The sequence below is a fragment of the Xenopus laevis genome, chromosome 5L (assembly GCF_017654675.1).
Source record: "Xenopus laevis strain J_2021 chromosome 5L, Xenopus_laevis_v10.1, whole genome shotgun sequence".
Taxonomy (NCBI): domain Eukaryota; kingdom Metazoa; phylum Chordata; class Amphibia; order Anura; family Pipidae; genus Xenopus; species Xenopus laevis.
In genome coordinates this window covers 124,498,524-124,520,971 of record NC_054379.1, presented here as the reverse complement: position 1 = coordinate 124,520,971, position 22,448 = coordinate 124,498,524, and the positions used below count along the sequence as shown (strand labels likewise).

The window sequence follows — 22,448 nt, the reverse complement described above, 5'->3', positions numbered from 1 at the left end:
TGGAAACCAACATAAGAATACACAGAAATAAAATGTATTTAGCAACTATTTCCCTTCTAAAACAGGTATGGGATGTATTATCCAGAATGATCGGGACCTGGGTTTTTCTGGATAAGGGGTCATTCAGTAAATTGGATCTCCATAACTTAAAGAGATACTGTCGTGGGAAAACTTGTTTTTTTCAAAACATATGTTCGTTCTCATTGCTAAAAATTCTCTCTAGTGGTAGACATGAGAATAGAACTCAAGCAGGAAAAAAGAGACTGTGTCGTATTGAAGTACAATGAGAAGAGGAGAAACAATAGCTGTCTCAAAGCAGTTTCATCCTGAGGTGCTGGCTCCTTCTCAAAGCTCAGGCACAATGATGGCTGCCTCCACGCCAATACTAAAGCTAAAAAAAATACATTTGTTGGTTCAAGAATAACATTTTAAATGGTAGAGTGAATTATTTGCAATGTGAACAGTGTACTTTACAAATAACAAATAAACCACAAAAATCATGACAGAATCCTTTGTCATTAAAAAATAATTTCAACATTAGGATTGTTTTGCCTTCAGTGGGGATTAATCATATCTTATTTTGGATCAAGTAAAAGGTAGTGTTTTATTACTGCTGAGAAAATGGAAATAATTTTTACAAATTGTAATAATTTGATTCAAAAAGAATCTATGGGAGATGGCCTTTCCTTAATTCGGAGTTTTTTGAATAATGGATTTATGTATAATGGATCCTATACATTTACAAGCTGCAACTTCAAATAAACTAGCATTAGTCCAATATAATTACTTTTAGCTTTCTCGCTTTTCCTTGAAGGTCTCCATCTGATACACGTGCGATGTTCATCCAGGTAAAAGAGGCGAACCAAAGCCTTTGTTCCACTCTTTAGTTTTACCATCTGTGTCCCAGACTGCATTACACTCATACATCTTTCAACTGCAAAGCAAGAAGAAATAACAATATTATTTTGTCAAACATCTAAGCACTTCCTCATTCAGATCTACAATGATACCCTTCTGTTTGTTCCTGAATATTTGCAGATACATTTTTAATAGGGATGCACCAAATCCACTATTTTGGATTTGGCTGAACCCTGCGGAAAAAGGCCAAATACTGGCCAAATCCTGGATTGGGTGCATCCCTTATTTTTAATAACCAATTTACTTGACTACATCCACCTAGTAGTAGTTGGGACAACCAAACACTGGAAAAAATGGATATGTCACAAATCATATATTACAAATATCAGATAAGTGAAAAAATTAACCAACAAGCACATTATGGTTCAGATTCATATCAATGAAAAAACTTTATTTCATGGTTTATCATGTGAAAACTTATGGATAAGATTCAATTTGAGGAGAAAAACTTTTCTCCTAATTCAGTTCCAATTTTTTCCATAGATGTCAACAGAGTTTTCATGTGATAAACAGTGAGATAATTTTTTCTTGTTGAACTGCATTTGGAATTGAATAAGGACAGAAGTTTTTCTTATGTAATTGAATTTGGCCCTATACGAGATATTCTGTTGCCGCAGAAACACTAAGGATCTCCTCATGAAATCACAGAAATAAACATAAGCTGTTGAGCAACAGGGGCAGCTAAGAGATTTGTCAACCCGACAAACACCGAGGTCAACTAAGGTGATGATTAAAAATTAAACACAGGGATTATAATTACACAGCATGGCAAATCTCTCATTAATCTATATCATCATAAAATATTCTGCATTGTTATAGTTAGAAGCTAAGAGATTAAGGGACCCATTTACTTAGTTTGAGTGAAGGAATAGAATAAAAAATACTTCGAATTTCGAATGTTTTTTTTGGCTACTTCGACCATCGAATGGGCTACTTCGACCTTCGACTACGAATCGAACTAAAAATCGTTCGACCATTCGATAGTCGAAGTACTGTCTCTTTAAAAAAAAACTTCGACCCCCTAGTTCGCCACCTAAAACCTACCGAAGTCAATGTTAGCCTATGGGGAAGGTCCCCATAGGCTTTGCTATCTTTTTTTTAGAAGAAAAATTGTTCGATCGATGGATTAAAGTCCTTAGAATCGAACGATTCGAATGATTTAATCGTTCGATCGAATGATTTTTCGGTCGATCGTTTGATCGAACAAATTGCGCTAAATCCTTCGACTTCGATATTCGAAGTCGAAGGATTTCAATTCGGCAGTCGAATATCGAGGGTTAATTAACCCTCATTATTCGACCATAAGTAAATTTGCCCCTAAGTGATTACAAAAACATAATTATTGTGACATCATAGAGTGACTACTTGCATTTTAACTGCATTTTAGACGGAAAAGCTAAGTTATAGCTGTGGTGTGACTGATGCTCAGAAACATGGTCAAATATGTTTTTAGAAATGTGCCATACCAAAGGCCCTTACAATGAACATAATAGTGAGCAACAAAGTAAATGGAATAGGAGACACACAATAGATGAAACAAAGTTGTGCCTTATGCTTTAGTTAAACTGTCCTGGATTTACTCGTAGTTTATGCTTAACAGCCCTACTTTCAAGTTTAATTAGCACAATTAATCACTTCATCATGACCAACTTCTCCTCCCATTATAGGCTACAAGAACCAGGGTTCTTATTGGACATGAGTAAGATCCTTGCCTATAAGCCAAAAGCACTGTGATTTACACTTATTATAAAGGTGAAGCCAGTTTGCAGATATACTTTGCATATATTCATCAAAATTATGAAAACCTTTCTGGATAAGGGTGCCAGTAATAACAGAGCTCTTATCTCCATAACAATAGTGATCCATGAGAAGGAAAGATCACGAATGAGATCAATAAAAAAATGGGCATATGGGCTGTGTAGTTTAAAAAGACAAAACAATAAATCTGCTATAGTTAAAACAGCTTTGCTGGTACAAAGGATGGGTCTGTCTGACCCGTCAATCTTTGGCTAAGGGGGAACATGGATGGCTGTTAGTAAGAGGTTGAATTATATAAACACGGGGAACAGATCCAGTTTGGACTGTCCTGTGAAAAGGACCAGAGCACAATGATAGAACAACATTGCCAGGTATCCTCCTTTATGTATGATGATGATATATAACTTATAATGTATTTTAACATTTGCTTTTTAAACTGTATCCAAGTGAACCTACTTTTTTCCATCAGTAAGAACTGACAAACTTAGGAATCAGTAACATAATTAGCAACAAAATTATGGGAATGAAAATGTTAAATTGTATAAAAAAAAAAAATCTTTTCAACATTTCTTTGTTCCACCAAAAGGAGAATAATTTATAAGGTGATATTATATAATTTTACAAGTATGTAAGATGTCAATACAAGGAAACCAATGGGGATCACTTAGAGGAACATATGACAATAAGAGATAAACCCTTAAAATGAGTAGAAAGGTAGTTTGGTTTTAAATGTGACAGCGGGAAATGTGTGAAATATCCTGCTACTAGAGGAGGATAAAATGTAAAATTCTATTCACACCTTCAGGCAATATCAATGTTAAAATTAATCAATTACAAAATACACCTGATTTTGGCAATAGATAGGTTGGATGGGTGAATACATGAACATTTGCATGTGCAGACCCTAAATAGTGTTTCTGTTTCCCACACTGCAATAACGCCGACCAGAGGATCTCATTACACAGTGAATTGTGTTAATAGCCAAACAAAGAACCACAAATTAAAATGTAAAATATTTTAATTTAATGGCAAGTCTTTATGCATGGTTCCCAAGTCACCTTTAGGGGTGTTCAGTCATTGGTAATACAGGTAACTCTATGTTGCCCCTATTGAATCTCATGCGACTGAAGGGTACATAAGTACACACCCAAGTCCTGCCAACATATTGTTGCTGGCAATTTGAATGCACTTATATTCTTTCTGTATCTGGAACAAAATGTCTGCATCTGGGGAAAACATTGAATACAACCAATTTTGCAGTTTGCACTCATTTTTTTAAATGAGCACTAACAGCTTTAAGAAACAAAGAAAACTTTTTTTTCATGAGTATGGATTTTTGAACATCTATAACTAGGCTCCCTTAGCGTTGCAGAGAATGGGCAGGCACTGTTGTGCATATTTCATCCACTATCTTATGTTCTAATTTACAGTGTTGGAGGCTTGATATTGCAATGTAAGGAGTGAGCTGATACTGTATATTCCCTAAACTCAAATATTATATATATATATATATATATATATATATATATATATATATATATATATATATATATATATATATATATATATATATATGAAGAATGGTGGCACTCACACGATTTTCAGGCGAAATAAAGACATTTTTTTTTATTTAACTCGACGTTTAGATCCCTCACAGGGATCTTTCTCAAGAGTATACAAACATGCTTGTATACTCTTGAGAAAGAGTTAGAGTTAAATAAAAAGTTTTTCTTTATTTCGCCTGAAAATCCTGTGAGTGCCGCCATTCTTCACCTGTACAATATAGTTAGTGAATAAAGTACCCCCTCTTGTAAAATATAAAAACCTTCGGCCGAGTGTTTTTATACAGGTCATGGAACTCCGAGGTAAGTTCTAATATCCTCATATTTTTCAACAGGGGGTACTTTATTTATTATAATACACAAATATCAGTGAGTCGTGAAAGAAATGACATCAGAACTCACTGTTTTTAACTGATGACATCAGAACTCACCATTTATAAGGATATAATTTAGAAGATATTCATGGCTCTTGTGTATTATATATATATGTATCTATATATATATATATATATATATATATATATATATATATATATATATATATATATATATATATATATACAGTCACTATCTGGGTAACTGACGGATAATCCACAATTCCTGGGCATGAGAATATAGGAAAACCCTTCTAAAAGCAGCTCAGCAGAACAATCATTAAAGAGCAGCAGCTTATACTTCCAACCCACTTTAGTCAATTCTGTTAAATACCAGAGGTTTAACTAAATTCCAGGGGATTGTTAATCATGCATTTGTTTTGTTCGGAAAAGCAAATAATAAAGCACAGAAAACAAATAATGCTACAGACAAATGTGTCACTGTATGTTAAGTCATATCTGGCTCTTCAATGAACTGAAAATCAAAAACAAAACTGCTAGCCCTTTTCCTCTGCCCTCTATATTCTCTTCTTCAGAACTCAGTTTGATTTATATACACTGAACACTGCCAAGCCTGGATTAAAGAGAATGAAGAGAATTTTTTTTGGTTTCAGTTTTTGAAGGAAGAAACAAAGAATAGTCCAACAAGAAAAGTAACATTGTATACACCGCAGAATATGTTGGGGGCTTTACAAACAGTTGTTTAATTAAAATAAAATGAGCAATTGTATATGCATAGATAGAACACTATTTAAAGACCAGTAGGATATTCTGCTTTGCGTTAACTGACTTGTCATGATGCACCAAGATTAAATCAGATTAGCTTGTTTTATAAATACATTGATTGTTGCCAATTTTATCTTATCCCATCATCAATACCTGCATGACAGTTAATATATATTTTCATCTTTATGAATTGATTGAAAGAGGTATTTTAGACAATGCGTGCTTGGGTTGTGTGCAGAAAGAAGGCTTCTGGGTATTGCACTTGAACAACAGATTGCAGGTTTGAACTTTTGTGTTTTATAATGCGGTATATGTATTTCAATCACCAGCTGTTCCACAAGAACAAACTACTAGTAGTATTAGAGATACAGACACTTATATAAATGTCCTTAAAGTAGAAAAACAGCAAGACTCAATTAATTATCGCACTTGTTTTAAATAAAATGGCCATCCCATATTAATATTCTTATTTCTTCACATCTCTTGTTGAGGAATATAAAGCAGGGCTTTCTAGAAGTATAGCTTTGATTACCCAGTTATATGTCACTAAGCAAGCACCTGAAGTGCTAGTGAAAATAGTTTAAGCTCTGCAACCCAAAGGTATCCTTAGAATCAATTATACATTCGATTTCATAGTTATTTTCTACTGTTGGGTGAAATTGGGTAGAGAACCATCCTAAATTCATAGGAACCACTTTTGGATCTCAACTCATAGGTTAAGAATCACTGTTTTTGGTGAAATCTGTGTTCACTCCTGCAATCTATGTACATATTTCTTCACAATGTGGATTGCTTGGATTTCTCCATCTGTCTAACTTGTTAAACTGGAAATCACTAACAAAAATGGTTTCAGTAAATGCCAATATCGACAGAAAAATAATAATAAGATAGATGCAATTATACAGATGATTGGAAGAATATGCAGATTGGAAGAAAGCCAATTACATAGACATAAAGTTCAAGAGCTGAAAGAGCAAGAAAAAGGTTTTAACAAAAGATAAAAAGCAATAATAATTTTTTTGAGTCAGAGACCTCATTCCTAACGTGTAGCAATTAGCACTAGCCCTTTAGTTTATATTCTCACCCTCTTCACTACTATATGCTCTCATTTATTATAACGGTACTTCATTTGTGTTAACACCTTATAAAGCATTCAGTGCACTTTCTTATATAAATAAAGTAATGACAATAAAATAAATAGCTTGGGATTTAAAAATAAAATAGCATACTAATGAAGTAAGGCAATGTAACTGCCCCATAAGATTAACCATTTAAGCAAATATTTCAACTCCATTGTTCTTAGATTTACACACAATCTGCTGGAACGGTCAGTGGAATTGATGGTATTCCTTTATGCAAATTATATATACATAACATATTTCATAGATTGAATGAGTTATTCATGAACAGCTGTGTTACAACATGATAGATTAACATTGTCATGCATGCTTAAAAACAAAATCTAAGTTACTTAATTTATAGAAATCTTTGCTAGACCACCATCTGTATGTGCAATTACAAACTTTTGGGACAAGGACCGAAAAGTGGTTAAAAAAACCTTTATTTTACCTGCTGTCCAATATCTAAAAAAATTAGAGGCATGATATATAGGGAACATGGATACAGAAACAGAAAAATACTGCATACAAGAATCACTTCAAAGAGTTTAAAATCAATTGGCAATTAACAGCCTTCCAATGAAGAAATCAAAGTTAAAATCAGATACGAACCCATTTGTGCCAGTCTGAATGTTTGGGAAGTAGCTACGCTCCCTACCACATGGTACATCTCAGAGGCCAACAGAGAAGCCATTGGAGCTTAGGAAATGTCCAGATGTTGCTTGAGAGCTTCTATATTAAAGGCAGATGAGATGTTACTCCACCTGACAAGATCGGCTTCCCATTGCTGAATAAATCTAAACTGCTGATCTGGACACATTAAGCTGGAAGTCTGATCAAAAGCTGTGTTGTCATCGTACATGGGAAAAAGCACTCTAATCCACTAACCACCAGGAGACTGCAATGATTGTAACCCACTTCTCATGGAATCAAAAAAACAAGTATAAAAATTGCTGATGGCTCCTTCCTACAGGGCAGGCACAGAGCCAGAGTAGTACTCCTATAACAATATTGCCGGCAGCCCAAGGGGAAGGCTTTCTTCTGAGGGCATGAAAAACATGGCAATCACTAATATCTTGCGGAAAGAGTGAAGGTGCCAACTGATTCCACGTAAGGTGGACATTTCCATTTTAATTGAAAACAATATTTAATCCAGATAGTTTTCATTAATCCAAATGACATCACATGTAAAATGAATATGCCACTCTAAATCACGCTTAATATAATATGCCATATCTAGCAGAAAACGTGCAAAAATGGGGAAGAAGTAGGTATAGACAATATGTTTGAATAAATGGAAGGTCTGCAATTAGGCTGTGGTAATAAGCAATTTATATATAAATTAAACAGAATACAGTCTAGGCAGGCCAACGATAGGGGTGATAGTAGGCACCAAAATACAGACACAAATGTTTCACAATTTACCAAATGTAAGCAAAAGAGATTACAGATGGCAGCACTTGGCTTTTGCAGACCTGCAAAACTGTCCCTCAGTTCATTTACTAATGCAGGAGTGCCCATACTTTAGTAATGCGAGGTCTACTTTTAGTGATGTTGTCCCATTATGATCTACAGTACATCCATTAAAGCATTGTTACCGTTCTGTTCCTTGTACAATATTACTTAAATATTGATTTATGAGAAGATGTATATTCCTATGTTTAACAATCCTCTTATGTAAACTTAACATAATAAATATCTGAATGAAAAGCATGACACAGGAGGCTTATTTAGACAAGCTTTTTGTTGACAGTCTCTTGAGATCTACTGAACACTAACTATACATCTACTGGTGGATCCCGATCTACCTTTTGGGTAGCCCTGCACTAATGGATGCAGACCCTGCCAATAATTATTAGGTGCCTTAACATAGCACAATATGGAAGTACTGAATGTACACAATGAATTAGGATCACAACAGCATTGTGTAGCCATACATTTCTTTCCATTCTTTTATAGGGTCTAAGTCCCTCAGTCATTTTCAGTTTTTTGTGCCATGTTTTTATTGAAAAAAAAAAAAGTGTGTAGTGTTATACAGGTATGAGACCTGTTATCCATAATGATCGGGACCAGTTTGCACGATATGTTGTGTGTTGACATAAGCTTAATTAGTAGTTATCTCATAATGATTTTCTGTGACACACTGGGATGCAAAGATACAGATAACAGGATTATGTATTGTAAAACATATGCAAAGTTATAGAATTTCGATAACAGAAAATGCAATAGGAATAGGCAATACACAGGAGGATTACAGCCCAAACAATAGTACTTACCTATGACAGGAGGGAAAAGTTTCTTGAAAAGTAGTGTATTTAAGACATAGAAGTTTTAAGCAACTTAATAAAATATTAATATTATTAAAATATAATACACAATGACTATTCTGTAAATTATATCCTTATAAACGGTGCTCAGTGATCAGTTATAATTTGCACTTAGTGACGTCATTTCTGTCACGACTCACAGCAACTTGTGTATTATGATAAAGTACCCTCCTGTTGAAAAATATGAGTCCCATGACCTGTGTAAAAGCACTCAGCCTTCAGACTTGTGCTTTTATAAGGTCATGGAACTTCTTAGTGACTTATAATATGCTTATATTTAAAATAGGGGGTACTTTATTTACTATAAAAATTTACAGGAGTCATGGCTTGTTTATTATAATAAATAATGGTATCATTAAAAGTCAGTAAAACCTTGGTCTGCTTGAGGGTTTTTTTTCAGCCTCTAGCTGAATATAAATGACAGTTTACCTACAGGTTGTATGAGTTCTTCTGAAGGAATTCAGGTATAATTTTGCCAGACTAATCTTAGAGGTCTGGTTAGTATACAATTCACACAGAAAGTGAGGATGGCAGGGTTCTTTCTTGAGACAACTGGTAAACATTTACACCTTGATATAGAAATCCTGCAATTTACTAGGTGTTGCATCTTCTGGTTACTACATATATCACTTGCAATGCAATTGTATACAGGTAAGGCTTCGTTATCCAGTCTTTGCTTGTGTACTTCCCTGGGCTCTTTTTGTTTATTTAAATGTTGGAGATAGCAGTGTTATATTGGAAAAGCTACTGGAAGACCCTTATTGCTGTGCTTTCTCAACCTAACAGTTTTTTCCCCCACTGCATTTAACTCAGTTGCGCAAATTGCCAGAAGCACAATGGAAATTGCTGACCCTTGCTAGAATTTGCCAGAGTGGATGAAATCTGTCAGCTACTCACAGCATGAGTGTGTTGGTTACAGCTGAAGAAAAAAATGTAAAATCTATTTCTTATAACAGCTTTATTACACATTCACTACAGATTAGTGTATATTTTTATATCAGCGACAGTTTCCTTTTCGTTTTACCGTTGCCCCTTACTTTTTCTTGTGACCTATTTCCCTTCTGGCTTCCATTATCCTCCTTATACAGAATTGTATTCTCATAGTCTTTATTCCTCATGCTTTCCCACATCTTAATTTTTCTTCTCTGTTGCTATTTTTGGTTTCCCATTCCCGTCAGTGCAGGTGAGTGTCTTTACACTTTGCTTACAAAACCTAAACTAACTTATGTGGCCTTTGTGAGCAATATTGATGTAGATTGAAGAAAATAAGAAAGTATCGTTCATGAAATGCATTAGGTCATTTGTTCAGAGATACATTTTGCATACTTAATAATTGATATAATTTGTTTATAGTGCAATTTTATTAGACATTACCGTTGCACTGCCTAATTTCCACAATTACTAGAATTTAATGGATCTAATATGCCCCCTGCTGAACGGAATAATCATTCACTACAATAATCGTTCCATACAAGTATTCATCTCTTAAACAGATTAAAAATTGGCAGGAACATCCTTTTGGATAATTTAATGCAAATGGACTCAAGTCTGACATTTTTAGCAATGGGGAAATGTTTGTTTTTTGGTTTTTTTTTTTGAGGATAACAAAAACAAGTCTGATCCAAAATGAGCTGATCAGACATGAAAGAGTTGTCAGTCCTGCAATGTGATTTCATAGGGCAGCCTTTTTCAAAATATATTCCAGACAGTTGTTAAACCACTTGACCTACATTCCAGTAAATTGGAATGCAATAATTGATTTCTACAGTTCACATGAACCGTGTATTAAAGGAGCCAGATTGCGTGAATCGTTTAAAACAAATGACATTTGAGTACTTGGGACTTCAGAAATAAAACAAATAATAGAAAAACTCTAAAGTCACAGATTTCCATTCAAATTTAAAAGTGTTTTCCGACATGTATGTAACGTAATTTTTATTATTAATGACCCAGCATTCAATCTAGCTTAAGCCTCAATTGTATAAAGTCTGGCTGACAAACATTCTTTATTACAGGTATGGGACCTGTTATCCAGAATGCTCCGGGTGATGTTGCAGATCTTTCTGTAATTTGGATTTTGATACCTTAAAGGGATCCTGTCATCAGAAAACGTGTTTTTTTCAAAACGCACCAGTTAATAGTGTTGCTCCAGCAGACTTCTGCACTGAAATCCATTTCTTAAAAGAGCAAACAGATTTTTTTTATATTCAATTTTGAAATCTGAGATGGGGCTAGACATTTTGTCAATTTCCCAGCTGCCCCTGGTCATGTGACTTGTGCTTGCACTTTAGGAGAGAAATGCTTTCTGGCAGGCTGCTATTTTTCCTTCTCAATGTAACTGAATGTGTCTCAGTGAGACATGGGTTTTTACTATTGAGTGTTGTTCTTAGATCTACCAGGCAGCTGTTATCTTGTGTTAGGGAGCTGCTATCTTGTTACCTTCCCATTGTTCTGTTGTCTGGCTGCTGTGGGGGGGGGGAAGGAAGGAGGGTGATATCACTCCAACTTGCAGTACAGCAGTAAAGAGTGATTGAAGTTTATCAGAGCACAAGTCACATGACTTGGGGCAGCTGGGAAATTGACAATATGTCTAGCCCCATGTCAGATTTCAAAATTGAATATAAAAAAATCTTTTTGATCTTTTGAGAAATGGATTTCAGTGCAGAATTCTATTAACTGATTTTGAAAAAAAAAAATTTCCACGACAGTATCCCTTTAAGTTTACTAAAAAATAATTTAAATATTAAATAACCACAATAGGCTGGTTTTGCTTCCAATAGGGATCAATTATATCTTCATTATTACAGAAAAAGAGAAACATTTTTCCTTAAAAAATGGGTTATTAGGATAAAATTGAGTCTATGGGAGCTGGCATTCCCTAATTCAGAAATTTCATAATTAATTAAACATAAATAAAACTTTTGGATTTTATTCTACTGTGCATGCTGAGTCTAAGGAACATATGTATTATTATTCATACCCTGGGTTTGGGCATATTGTTTTATCAAAACCAACAAAATAAGATCTCTATCAGGTTTTCTTACAACAATATGCCTGAAGCAGAGGTACAATTAGCAACAATCCTGCAGCCATGTCTGCAATATGGACCCCTGGGAAAGGTCAGTACTATGACCACACTACATACTACAGGGCTGATGCTGGGGAAAAAAAACTTTGAGATTAGATTCACTGGAGGGTGTCCAACATAATGGCACACTGGCACAACCAGTGAATTGTTCTCTATTTAGAAGACTTCTGCTACATTGTTTCAAGAATCAGAAACAGCAGTGCTTAGAATGAAAGAACACAGATACTGCTTTCAGTTACATTTACAAATTACGTTAAAATCATTGAAAATATGTAAAAAAAAAAAGATGAACATCAAAGATATAAAAATGTACTTTGTCGTTCTGTGTAAAGAAAAGTGAGGAATAAATGTAACAGTGTAAGTGACTAGATAATGTGCTTATACTAGATCATTAATTTTTTAGTGAAAAAAACAACACAATGGGCTTCATCTTTCTGTTGGAATAACTGTACAGTACAGGTCTCATTATATCAGATCACCTGCAGAGGCTTTCTAACATTCTAAACTCAAGGTTGTCCAGCAGTTTGTCAGACCCAGCTCTGCTATCGTTGACCACAATTTGCAAAAATGCGAATGAAAATTGACGAGCTTGCCCACAATGCTGTTGGAATTCTGGGCAAAAATGCTGCATTGTGGAGTGAAAATACATTGCAATTTGCATTTGAAAACTGCACTTAGCACCAATAACCTTAACCTCAAAATAACACCTGATATCATAAGATTCAACAGACAGCTTCAAACCTATACTATTATCAAATGGTGACCTCTAAAGGGCAGATTTATAATGTGGTGTAAAAAACAGCTGAATAATTTGCCAGCAAGTGTATTTTTTTAGTTGTAATATTGGTGTGTAGGCAGCCATGTAAGGTGATTTTGCCTGGTCATGTGCTTTCAGAAAGAGCCAGCAATTTAGGATGGAACTGCTTTCTGGCAGGCTGTTGTTTCTCCGATTCAATGTAACTGAATGCGTCGCAGTGGGACCTGGATTTTACTATTGAGTGCTGTTCTTAGATCTACCAGGCAGCTGCTATCTTGTGTTAGGGAGCTGCTATCTGGTTACCTTCCCATTGTTCTGTTGTTAGGCTGCTGGGGGGGGAGGGAGGGGAGTGATATCACTCCAACTTGCAGTACAGCAGTAAAGAATGACTGAAGTTTATCAGAGTACAAGTCACATGACTGGGGCAGCTGGGAAACTGACAATATGTCTAACCCCATGTCAGATTTCAAAATTAAATATAACAAAATATCTTTGCTCTTTTAAAAAATGGATTTCAGTGCAGAATTCTGCTGGAGCAGCACTATTAACTGATGCATTTTGAAAAATAAAATTTCCCATGACAGAATCCCTTTAACAAAAAGGAGGCAGGGAAAAGGTTGGCTCGGTCAAGAATTAGGTTAGATGGTAAATCCTCTTTTCAAGCCCTGTGTATACATGTCCAGTAGTGATATGCTGGCTCGCTGTGCTGTTTGCGCGGGGGGGGGGGTGTTTTGAGTTCTTCTGCCTGCTCTCCCCGCTGTGACCTTAAACTGCAGGTTTCCGACTTCTGCCCACCCCTTTTTGGATGTGGCTGGTGCGGAAGGAAGAAAAGGAGAAAGGAATCCCTGCACATCACTAATGTCCAGCACTTCACTGGAAGTATTTTTGTTTGAGCAGAATACATCACCCTTTTTTAGCACCTGCAGTCTTCTAGGTTCAGTGGTCCCAATAATGATTTTTTAAGTACATCCCCCCCCCTGAAATTTTTCAATGAATTTATTGGGTTGTTATAAAGTTTTTTTTATGTTCCTTTTTAGTTTCAAGCTCCCACTATATATTCACATTTGATGTCTGGACATTGGGTGCAAGTTATCATAACCAGCGTGTGAATTACTGACACACTTTCTGGCATCACCCAGAAGGGAAAATAAAACGTGCCCGATGAATATTACTTTTTTCAGCCAGATATCAGTCAGGCAGTCCCACTGGCTGGTCACATACACACGTCAATAAGTTGCCAACTCCAAGGACTGGTAGCTTTTATCAGCCCGTGTATGGCTTTCCAATCCACAGAGACATAGGTAAAGATTTGGTTCAAATTGCGCAAGAACATCCCAGCTGAAGAAACAGAAATAATAAATTAGAGTGTCAGCTCTTCTCATGATATTGGCTTCATTCGAATATACTTTCAGCAACTGTCCCTGCTTCTCTGTCAAATATAGTGGCAGCTCTTTTCCCACTGTCTCCTCTAGAAAAGTGTCAATGCATCAGTCACTGCCATCTTTCCTTTGTCAATCAGTGTCATCCCTTCTCCCACTGTATGAGAGTTACATCCCCTCTTTCCAAGCTCCCACTGAATTTATTCCCACCCAATTGCATATTAATTATATATTATTCATACTTCAGTGGTGTACATTTTTGTATGACATTTACTGATGATACAGTTATAGATCTTATCCCAAACACAAAAATGCCAATAGTTATGCAAACTAAGGCAAAATCTAAACACGGATTCAGAATCACTTCTAGCCTTTTTATTGTTTGCCAGTTAGTCACTATTAAATGACATGCTAATCATAGGGGTGTATTGAAAGGGGATCTCCATCCAAAAGCAACTTTCCCATATAGATTATTGAACCATTCCCCATGGTATTAAGTTATTTGTAAAAGGATTTGCTATTGAAATGAGCATTTGTTTATATTCTCTGCATTTTTGGTACTGACTCCTAAAACAACGTAGCAGATGCAACTGGGCAGAACTGAAATAGAACTGATTTCTGCTACATTGCTTTAAGAGTCAGAACCAGAAAGGAATACTGCTATCAATCACAACTACATTTGCAAGTAACATTAAACCCATTGAACATTTTTAAATAAACAGTTGCTTAGAATTATATAGCTGTTGCTGGTAATATTATCTTGTGGTCTACATGGTAATGTCATCAGCCTGATTGATCAATCAACTTTGTGCTCACTCCTTTCAACATCCCACCAGGGATCATCATGCAAGTCAACAACTACTAGCAGATCAGCAAATCCTCTAAGAAATGCAAAGCATCAATAAATCCATTTATATGGAAAGGATCAGAGGAGATCAGTTAATCAACATGACACACACATTTAGTTGGAGGCAGCATTTTTGCTCCTTTTACAGTTAGGGTGGTGGCACACATGAAGATTTGGGGGAGATTAGTCACCCACCGACAAATCTTCTCTTCTTCGGGTGTCTAAACTCCCCAAATGCCTACTCCCCAAATGCCTACTCCCCGGCATGAATACATTTCTGTAGTTGCTCTAAGTTGCCTTATGAGGAAACTTCGGGCGACTTTGGAAATCCGAAGCAATTCTTATGTCATCCAGCCAGCGATTCGTATTCTTGCCGGCGGGAAGGCATTTCGGGGAGATTAGTCGACCGAAGAAGAAATTGTTTTGTCGCAGGGCAACTAATCTCCCCCAAATCTTCACGTGTGCCACCACCCTTAAAAGCTGCTGTTGCCATCACTAATGCAACAGATAGAATGCTTTAGGACAGTGATCCCCAACCAGTGGCTTGTGAGCAACATGTTCTTATCAAACCTTCTGATGTTGCTCCCAGTGGCCTCAAAGCCGGTGCTCAGTTTTGGATCTCTGACTTGGAGCAAGTTATGGAGGCATAAAGACCGTGTATACTGACAAACACACCCAACTGTAGGCTGCCAGTCCACAAAGGGACTACCAAATAACCAATTACAGCCCTTACTGGGCACCATTAGGATTTTTTTGTTCATGTTTGTGTTGCTCCCTGACTTTTTGATATTTAAATGTGGCTCACGGGAAAAAAGGTAAGATAGTGTTAGTGAAAAGAAGGTCTGGGGAACTACTGATATCTGTTCAACTGCATGTAATGTAATTGAATGTCAAGTAGCCACAATTACAGCATATGCAGTAAAGAGTGGCTGGAACGGTCTGGAAGAGTGATTGTCTCAGCAAATAATTAATGGGCCTTAACCCACTGGGTGCTTTTTGTCTCATTAGCAGGTGGTTAATATACATTTATATTTCCAATCCCACCATAAAGTGTAAATATTATATATATAATTATTATAATATTATTACACATTTAAGGTTATAGAAGTATTTTACCTTATAGAATGCAGTGTGCACAGGGCAAAAAAGACCATAATTGGTCTTCTTGCATTGCCACAATATTCTGTGCTCTATTTCGGAATGTAGAGACCTGTGGCTTGCCCCGTGCACACAGCACTAACTACATTAATCAGCACTGTAGTAATGAAGGGGGAGGGGGTCATATGTGCATCCCTGCAATGGCACCCTAACATACGCATCAATCAGACATGCAAGTTAAAGGGATACTGTCATGGGAAAAATTTTTTTTCCAAAATGCATCAGTTAATAGTGCTGCTCCAGCAGAATTCTACACTGAAATCCGTTTCTCAAAAGAGCAAACAGATTTTTTTATATTCAATTTTGAAATCTGACATGGGGCTAGACATTTTGTCAATTTCCCAGCTGCCCCTGGTCATGTGATTTGTGCCTGCACTTTAGGAGCGAAATGCTTTCTGGCAGGCTGCTGTTTTTCCTTCTCAATGTAACTGAATGTGTCTCAGTGGGACATGGGTTTTTACTATTTAGTGCTGTTCTTAGATCTACCAGGCAGCTGTTATCTTGTGTTAGGGAGCTGTTATTTGGTTACCTTCCCATTGTTCTTTTGTTTGGCTGCTGGGGGGGAAAAGGGAGGGGGTGATATCACTATAACTTGCAGTACAGCAGTAAAGAGTGATTGAAGTTTATCAGAGCACAAGTCACATGACTTGGGGCAGCTGGGAAATTGACAATATGTCTAGCCCCATGTCAGATTTCAAAATTGAATACAAAAAAATCTGTTTGCTCTTTTGAGAAATGGATTTCAGTGCAGAATTCTGCTGGAGCAGCACTATTACCCAATGCATTTTGAAAAAAAAAATTTCCCATGACAGTATCCCTTTAAGGAGCGACAGAGGCCTTAGTGCAGGCCTTAAGAACAGGGCTGGCCTGTTTACCCTTAAGCTGGCCATAGACATGCAGATATACCTTCAATGTCGGATGAACGATTGTGCCGTGCAATCTCCTGACCTGCCACTAACCATTCAGATCAAATAAAGTAGTAAAAGAACAGATCAGCCGATGTTCTGTCCCTGACAGCAATCGTACGAAAGTTATGTCCGACAAAGCTGGTGAAAGTCTCCCACTGATATCGTCAGATAGGCAATACATGCAGAGATATTATTGGTAGCCAACAGAAATCTTCTAACCTGTCCGATCGATCATGTCGGGACACTCCACACATGGCCCGAAAATCGTACGAAATGAAGATTCGTACGATTAAATCTTTGCTTCTATGGCCAGCTCTATGCTGCTCTCTGTAGAGTGCAGTATTCCTCTGGGTGCAAGTGCTTGTTGCACCCCAAGGATGCATAAATGACCCCCCATATCTGTTTGTCCAGCAACCTGCAAAATATCTTAGGCTAATTTCAGACAATAATTTCTGCACCAGCAGCCTGCTGTCTCAAAATACATACATGAGTGCTTCTGGGTCAAATGCTGCCTGTACCAACAGTGACAATGGGAATCAGAAATATGCCAGCGGAAGAATCCCTCATCTGACATACTTTAAGTTTTCACTTATATGAGAGAGAGTTTTTCATCTTACAGATGTGTAGAGAACCATGAATGATTTTTGCTTTTCATTCATTGTTAAAATGTATAACTCAGCTCTATGATACTTATGGTAAATAATAGAATGCACATAAGGAATACACAAATGGCACAATGAAAACAAGTTTTGCACATTTTCTTATTTTTTTCTTATTAGTGATTCCTTAAAATGTGTAATGTGCAGGTATTGGACCTGTTATCCAGAATGCTCAGGACCTGGGGTTTTTACGGATAACAGATCTTTCCATGATTTGGATCTTCATACCTTAAGTTTACAAGAAAGTCATTTAAACATTAAATAAACCCAATAGGCTGGTTTTGCTTCCAATAAAGATTAATTATATTCTAGCTGGGATCAAGTACAAGTTACTGTTTTATTATTGCAGAGAAAAAGGAAATCATTTTTAATAATTTGGATTATTTGGATAAAATGGCATCTATGGAAGGCTTCCTTTTTGTAATATGGAACTTTCTGGATAACAGGTTTCCCAAAAACAGATCCCATACCTGTAGTAACCATATAAGGAACAATATTACATGCATTTTTTATTTCTTAATTATGCACACGTTCATTCCCTTTTACATTTTTCATAACTTACGCTTGAACAGACTCAACAAAATATTAGTTATTCTTAAAAAAAATGCAGAATAAATTCAGGCACTATAGCTATAATCCTGGGTGTTTATAAGACAAAAGCTAGAGGACTCTATTATACATGTAATTACTGAGGAACCATCAGTTTGTTGCTTCAGGCTCATTATTGTTACCAATTACGTAAGACAAGTACAGGTTTTACTAAAGCCTTGCATTTTCTACTTTGGATACCAAGGGCAAATCCACGAAGACTTCCACAAGAAGCATCTGTATGCAAATGGGATTGGATGGAAATAAAAGGTACCAATTGCAAGAATGTTTGGGAACAAATCGATTAGCAGGTATTAATGTTTACTAAGCAGGTAGGAATGGAGACCACCTGCTATTAACAGGCACTGCAGGGTTAGCAGAACATTGTTATCAAGTGTCCATCATTTGCTAAAGCACATTAATATTTCAGAGGTAATAATCCTGGCTCATATTTGCTAATAGAGCACATAAGAAACCACAGGGTTTAGAATTGTAATGCTTCACTGCCTCTCACAATCCAGAAGCAACAAAGCTGCTAGTTTTAACACAATGGGCAGCTCTTGACTCTTATTTATACTCATTCTCACCATTCCTCCGCTCATATCCCCACAAATGAATGACGTTCTTGGCACCTAGTTCTGCTTTGTGTATGCTGCTAGACTGACCATTAACCTCTCACCAGGGGGTCCTATAAGCAATGAGTATACCTGTACTAACCACAGTTAATCATTTTATAGTTAACCACGAATGAACCTGCACATATATATGCTTACTATGATAAACCTATATCTATTACATGCAATTGCTTGAAGGCAATCCTTTAGCTGTCTGTTCTGACAATAAGACCACTATGATTTACTTTATGTACCCAAACACACTAGTGTTCATATGCATAACATTTCCAGTAGATCATAAATTAGGATTCAACTGCACCAACGACACTTGTTCATGCAAAATATATTGATTCAGAAAACCCCCCTTAGAGTTATGCAAGAGTGTCTTCCCGTACAACTTTATCCTAATTAAATAATTAAAAAGAGCGTGCCTTACCTTTTTCTGGGCTTAAATTTTTGTATACTTCAAGGTCTGCCATTAAACTTTTCACTTATACATTATTGGCACACAACACACTTGTTCCCTGGCTCCAAGCTTCTTCACGTCTCATAATTTCCACAAAACAGAAACTTCTCTTGCAGATGCTCTTAGAATCCACATTTCAGAGTTCTACAGCTTTAAAACCCAGGAGATAGCACAACTTTCTCCAAAGTGGCAAGCATTTTATGCATTCGAATCCAGGAACGTCTGCTAGCTTCAGCTGCTGCTGCGGGAATGCACTGGCCGTGACTACTTTTGGTATGAGACAAGCATGCATAGTGGCATGATTATGATCCTTGAGGCATTAAATGTGCATAATCCCAGTTAAAGGCAAATCTCAAACGGGAAGGAGATCCTTCTTACCTAGGGAGGTCATTGAGAAACTACCATATTTCTGTCTAATGAAGGATGCTGACCAGATGCTGAGAATGAGAAAAAAATTCTGTCTTTCACAGAAGGAATCTCTGAATGCAATTGCTTCCGTCATCAGATAGCCCTTTCCACACTAGAGTTTGATTACATTTCAAATTACTGTTCCAGTCCAAGGAAACACACACACAGAGTCACTCAAGCTCTCTTTATTGTAATAACTGACTTTAATCATTAGTGACTGCAACAGCGCTGCGAAGTATGGTGGCGCTATATAAATAAATGTTAATAATAATAAAAACAGTGCTCTGTAACACACAATGGGCAGCCAACATTACAGATGTTACAGTTTCATGCTCTGTATATAATATTATGGTATTGAACAGCAGTGTAAATTACATATAATAGAGCTCATTTACAAATGTAAGTTCAATACAATGATAAATGCCATGGTTTTTTTTCCTCTTCTCCCCCCTCCCAGAATTGCAGAATTATTACAATTTAGCAAGTGCTCACTTGCAATTTACTAATGCAGGTGCCAATTAGCACTGGTAAATTGTGCATATAATGTGCATGTTTTTCTGCCATCAGTGTGTAAAAGAATTAAACACATGCAATTTTACAAAGATATGTGCTCTTTACCCTTGCCCTGGCATTTTCAAATAATCCCTAAATTCAGCAAATTTTCCCAAGCATATTAAAACTACATATATAGAGTTATTTATTAAGGTTCGAGTTCTGTTTTCAATGAAAATTAGAGTTTTAGGGTCGAATATTTTAGGTCAAAACTCGTTTTCGGGTTTAAAAAAACAAAACTCAAATTTTTCGATATTTATTATACAGTTTTTTCTTAAATAAGAAACCATTCGAGTTGTAATTTCATTGTACATTCGAGTTAATTTGAGGTATAAAAACTCTTATAATGTGGAGCTATGCAGCATGCGCAAATTTCTATCTTATAAGTAAACCTTTAAAAATGTTAAAATTGTAAAATGTTAAATGTTAAAATGTAAAATTGCTTCGGGTGCTTTTCTGAACCATATACATTTTTTTTTTTCTTCGTTTAAGAGCAATTTAAGTTTTATTAACTGCAAAATCTAATGAACTTTGTAACAACAACTCCACCTGCTGGTCTGTTCCTATAAATCAGGGAGGAGATGGGAAAGGGCATCTGACACTTCCAATCTCTTTCCTGAGCAGAGCAATATCAGAAAATGTCTGTTTTCCTTCATATGGTATATCTCTGGCTGTAAAGTTACAGGAACTGACCAGCACTTCACATAATATGCAGACACATAAAATAAGTTTTGCCTCTACAAATGAACCTTGTTCTCTACTTCTGAGGTGTGGAGTAATGGTTCTTAGTAACAGCTCATATTTGGGTTTTTACCCCAGGAATAAAAATCAAATTTGCCAAGTTTGCATAAAAAGAGGTGCAGGCCCAGATGCAGTAACCTATAAGATGTTTGCTTTTAAACAGGTGACTAGTGAATACTACCTGTTGATTGGTTACTATAAAGGAACACAATGGGATATAGCTGAGCTGGTGAAGGATACTGGGAGAAAGAGTTCCTAAACTGATATAAAGACAGATGTTGCCTGTTTCTGACTGAGATTAATAGTGATTTTGTTTTTTCAGCACTAGAACCCTACTTTATACTTGCTACGTATGAATAACCTGGAGCAGATTTTCTTCAATACATCCAGATAAAAATGAACAAGATAATTATTGCTGCAGGGAAACCACTGAGGTGTCTAAAGTATAAGAAAAGATTTAAATCACACTTAATACCACCCTTGGGCATCATTTCTTTAAAATGAAAATTTTTAGATCACCTCATCAGTTTTCAAATTTATAACTGTAATTAAATAGTGTACATGTCATTTCCTATTCATATATCAACTTACTGATCAATGTATCTATCCATCTAGCTTTGCGCACTACTACAATTCAGTAGATATAAGACCCAGTAAACATTCTGCAATACATGGCATAAGCACGTTTATGGAAAAGTAATGCCGCAAAGGTTATTTCTATATCCATATGTTTGTACCATAATAGTGGAAACTCATTTCTTTCTGGAATAAAGTGTATTGAATTATTATGCATGGAAATTGCAGGAGCACTCTCAATTCTATTATAATTCATAGAAGGAAGAAAGGAGAAGATGGCAGAAGAGGAAACTCTGTTCTTTTTTCTTTTCTTTGAACCTACTGATTAAAGGGGCAGTAAACAGGCTAATTATGACTTTAGAAAATAGTTTTCAGGGCTTTTCTGCTCTTTAAATGCAATATAAATATAAATATATATATATATATATTTATATATCTATATATATACATATATATATTTATCTATATCTATCTATCTATCTATCTATATATATATATATATATATATATATATATATATATATATATTAACAGTCCTATGAAAAAGGTTGGGAACCCCTCTTAATTCTTTGGAGTTTTATTTATCATTGGCTGAGCTTTCAAAGTAGCAACTTCCTTTTAATATATAACATGCCTTATGGAAACAGTAGTATTTCAGCAGTGACAACGTTTATTGGATCAACAGAAAACATGCAATACGCAATATGCATCATAACAAAATTAGACAGGTGCATAAATATGGGCACCCCAACAGAGATATTGCATTAGTTGAGCCTCCTTTTGCAAATGTAACAGCCTCTAGATGCCTCCTATAGCCTTTGATGGGTGTCTGGATTCTGGATGGTGGTATTTTTGACCATTCTTCCATACAAAATATCTCCAGTTCAGTTAAATTCGATGGCTGCCGAGCACGGACAGTCTGCT

At 36.1% G+C, this 22,448-nt stretch overlaps 1 protein-coding gene across 7 annotated transcripts in view; it reads right to left on the bottom strand.

The window, feature by feature from the left end:
- Window positions 1–22,448, bottom strand: part of LOC108717044 (1-phosphatidylinositol 4,5-bisphosphate phosphodiesterase eta-1) — a 117,131-nt gene that overhangs the window by 59,448 nt on the left and 35,235 nt on the right. For 2 of the 7 annotated variants that reach the window (XM_041563359.1, XM_041563361.1), the window contains exons 1-2: window positions 7,069–7,216; window positions 788–934 (exon numbers count right to left, since the gene is read on the bottom strand). In XM_041563359.1, coding sequence (XP_041419293.1) covers window positions 788–934; window positions 7,069–7,150 — 229 coding nt within the window. In that variant the 5' untranslated portion in view covers window positions 7,151–7,216. Of the gene's footprint in view, window positions 1–787; window positions 935–7,068; window positions 7,224–19,217; window positions 19,689–22,448 lie in introns of those variants that run through there. The other 5 variants (XM_041563362.1, XM_041563363.1, XM_041563360.1 and 2 more) reach the window with 4 other exon arrangements.